Source organism: Priapulus caudatus, unplaced genomic scaffold, assembly GCF_000485595.1.
Source record: "Priapulus caudatus unplaced genomic scaffold, Priapulus_caudatus-5.0.1 Scaffold1225, whole genome shotgun sequence".
NCBI lineage: Eukaryota > Metazoa > Priapulida > Priapulimorpha > Priapulimorphida > Priapulidae > Priapulus > Priapulus caudatus.
This window is the reverse complement of record NW_014578286.1, coordinates 60,141-64,006: the sequence shown is the minus strand read 5'-3', so window position 1 is coordinate 64,006 and position 3,866 is coordinate 60,141. Positions and strand designations below refer to the sequence as shown.

Here is a 3,866-nt window from a genome sequence, read left to right as displayed (position 1 = left end):
TGCGTGTGCGTGCGTGTACCGGCATGTACGTGCGTGTATCTCCGTGTACCCGCGTGTACGTGCGTGTACCCGCGTGTACGTGCGTGTATCTGCGTGTACCCGGGTGTACATGCGTGTGCGTGCGTGTATCTCCGTGTACCCGCGTGTACGTGCGTGTACCCGCGTGTACGTGCGTGTATCTGCGTGTACCCGCGTGTACGTACGTGTACATGCGTGTACGTGCGTGCACGTGCGTGTACGTGCGTGTACGTGCGTGTACGTGCGCGTACGTGCGTGCACCTGCGTGTACGTGCGTGTACCCGCGTGTACGTGCGTGTATCAGCGTGTACCCACGTGTACGTGCGTATGTCTGCGTGTACGTGCGTGTACCTGCGTGTACGTGCGTGGTGTATATGCATACTTTTTATACAAAATTATTTCATCCAACTGATAAACCAATCTGTAATGTAGACCAATGTACATGTACAGAGTGTTTCAAAAACGTATTATTTCAGGACAGTTTCCAATATTCTCTCCATATCCATGAATTACTATTTCAGCAAAATCTATCCATACCAAATTAATCTTTCAGTTCTCTAATAAATATGAAGTAGATCTGCACCATAATTCATGTCAATTAGAACAAGGAGATAAAAAACAAACAAACAATACCGCACATTAGAAATAGGTGTATTATTCATCTTGGCATCTGAAAGGTGTTTATTTCATATGCTTCCCAAGTAATAAAGTCATTTTACAACTAATGCTTTCATGTACTTTCTTTAAGATACAGGGTATCTAAAATAATTGACCTAGGTAGGATTCTGATAGGTAGATCTGATTCTGTAGGTAGGTGATCTAGGTAGGATTGTATCTATTTTTACTCCTACGACAGAGCGAACGTTTTTGTAGTGCGTGCTTATACCATAGACTATTATATAATAACAGTGTGCTAGTTATACTTTTTGTGTATATATCCTTGGTAGTTATCTAATTTCATCAAATTAAAATATATTCTAACAGCACGTATGTGTGGATAATTACCTAAATAAATAAATAAAATAGTATAAGCTATATGCGTGAAAAATGTTGGCGCTCCGCCAACGCCAGTAGCGAAATGGAAAGCCAGCAGCGTAGATAAACGTCTCTCTCTCTCTCTCTCTCTCTTTCTCTCTCTCTCTCCCCTCCATTCCTCTTCCCCTGATCTCCCCTCTCATCCATTCTCCTTTCCCTCACTTTCCCATTCCTCCATCTCTACCCCTGTCTTCCACTCTCCTCCATTCCCCTCTCCCTCTCATCCCTCCTCCTCCCCACCCTCCACCCTTGCTCACCTGCGGCAGAACGATGAACGTCATAGCAACGCAGGACATCATGTTAACGTTGAGCATGCGCAGATGCACGTCTCTCTCCACGTCCAGGAATTCGTCGAATATCCACGCGTAGCCCATGCCGACGTTGTTCACCAGGACGCCGATCTCTAGTCCCGCCAACTCTCGCTCGACGTCATCGTAGATCTCCCGTCCGCCGCTGTAGTCGACGACGACCGTCTTCACCTGCACGTTGCTGCGCATGCGCACCTCGCTCTCGGTCGCCTTCAGCTTCTCCGGCGAGCGACCGATGAGCACGATGTTAAGGCCTTGCTCAGCCAACTGTAGAGCGTACTGCTTGCCTATACCGTCCGTCGCCCCTGCAGAGAAAACCCCGCAGAGATGTAGAGGCCGAGGAGGGCGGGGCGTTGCAGGCAGCGGTGAGGTTAGCGGAGGCAGGTTTAGAAGAGGGTAGATAGAAGAGGGGGTAAGAAGGGGCCGTTTGGGTAGAAGAGGGTAAGAGGAGGACGGTCACAAGAGGTGGGGTGCGAGGAGTGAGGAGGACGGGCCCTTAGAATAGGTGCGCTGGGAACAAGACTGGCGTTAGAAGGCAAGGTGGGGTAGAGCGAGGGTGAGGGAGCGACGCGGTTAGAAGAGGTGCGGGGTAGAGGAGGCGTGAGGAGGACGGGGTAAAATAGGTGGTGGAAAGACTGGCGACAGAAAAAGGTGGGCGGTAGAGAAGGGTGAGGCAGACGGGTTAGCAGAGGCGTGGGGTAGAGGAAGGCGTGAGAGAGGACGCGCGTTAAAAAAGGTGGCGGGAAGACTGGCTTAGAAGCCAAGCGCTGGGAGAGGAGGCGTGCAGGCCGACGGACGCCGGGTTAGAAGATGGGGCTGGGTTAGAGGCAGGGTGGGGACATCGAGGACGGCGGCTTGAGCGTCCGAGAATGGCCGAGATGGGAGAGACTGGGGCGGAGAATACCATATATAATATAATATATATATAATATATACTAATATCATTAGACAATATATATATATACGCCTAGTGAGCAGCCCGAAACGCGCGGCATTACCACAGAATAAAATTTATAGTACACATAATACTATCGCTATAAAGTTCATAGATCAGCTTTGTTCAAATTCATTTAGTCTTCGCACTTTTTCTTTCATACTGTTTTCGATTCTCCCTTTAGGTTGATAGCATTCACAAGCGCTATGCCACCCCCCAAAAAAGCACCTCTACACTCCTCGTCGTTGTCTACACCATGCCTCCACTGATCAAGAAACATTACCACACCTCATAGCACTTTTGCCAGGATCCTTATATACGNATAGAGCAGTCATTTGTTACATAGCTGCCAAGGTATTTGAAGCGGGTGACGTTCGCCAACTTCGTGTCAGCTATGAAGAACTCAGCTTCAGTACCAATGCACATGGTCTCTGTCTTTGCAGTGTTAATACGTAGTCCCATCTTCTTAGTAAGATCGTTGTAAGCTGTGAGTAACAACTGTAGTCCCGCTGAAGTGCCACTGAATATGGCTATATCGTCTGCATATTGAGCCTCCCTAATGTACTCGGTACTTAAACTTTGGTCTTTGACTTCAGTCTTCAACGATCAAATAGATCACCATCATAGCAAAATCTGACCTTTACATTGCAGGTGTGCTTAATTTTCTTATAGACAAGACAAAGTAAAACAGCTGCGTAGATGCCATAAAGTGTTGGTGCTAGCTTATAACCCTGCTTGACACCACTGTTGTACTCAAAGGCGTGTGTGAGTTCACCATCTACAATGAGTCTTGCATGCACGTTCGTATATATCTTCTTGTTAAGTCTTATGAACTTTGCAGGGCAGCCCAGCTTACTCAAGATGATAAAGAGTAGCTCACGATCAAACGCTTTAGTGAAGTCCACAAAAGCTATATACAACTTTTTGCGCTGTTCTCTAGTTTTCTCCATTACTCGTCGAAGGGTGAAGATTCCATCCACAGTACTTCTGCCCCTGCGGTACCCTGGCTGAGATTGTGGGTATATCTTCTCTGCAAGGTGCTGTAGTCTCTGCAAAATGACGTCTGCTAGAACTTTACCAACTACGCTTAGAAGTGATATACATCTATAATTGCCGCACTGACTTCTCTCACCTTTCTTGAACAGGATGGTGATGCTAGAATCAATCAAGTCAGAAGGAATCTCCTCTGTTGTCCAGAAGATGTGAAAGAGTACAAGTAGGAAAGCTCTTAAACGAGCGCCGCCATGCACAAGAACTTCAGAGAGTGTTCCATCAGGGCCCGGACTTTTTCCTAATGTGGTGTTCTTGAGAGATTTATCTAGCTCTTCTTCTGAGATTGGATCATCGAAGACGCAATAATTGGATGTTCCTCTATGTCATCCAAGATGCTTAAATCAACATCAGTTGGTTGATTCAGAAGATCACTGAAATGCTCTACCCATCTGTCTTTGATGCTATCTGGTGAAGTCAGGAGCTCGCCATCTTACAGGATGGGAGCTTTTAGTTCTTGGACCGTAGACAGCATTGAGAGTGGCATAAAATTATTTATGGTTATTTTTCTGTGAAAAAAT

At 46.8% G+C, this 3,866-nt stretch overlaps 1 protein-coding gene across 1 annotated transcript in view; it reads right to left on the bottom strand.

Annotated features, from left to right (window-relative positions):
• Positions 1–1,211: 1,211 nt before the first annotated feature.
• LOC106815877 (very-long-chain 3-oxoacyl-CoA reductase-B-like) overlaps positions 1,212–3,866 on the bottom strand; it is an 8,126-nt gene continuing 5,471 nt past the window's right edge. Inside the window, exon 3 of the mRNA XM_014820402.1 lies at positions 1,212–1,666. Coding sequence (XP_014675888.1) covers positions 1,212–1,666 — 455 coding nt within the window. The remainder of the gene's footprint in view (positions 1,667–3,866) is intronic.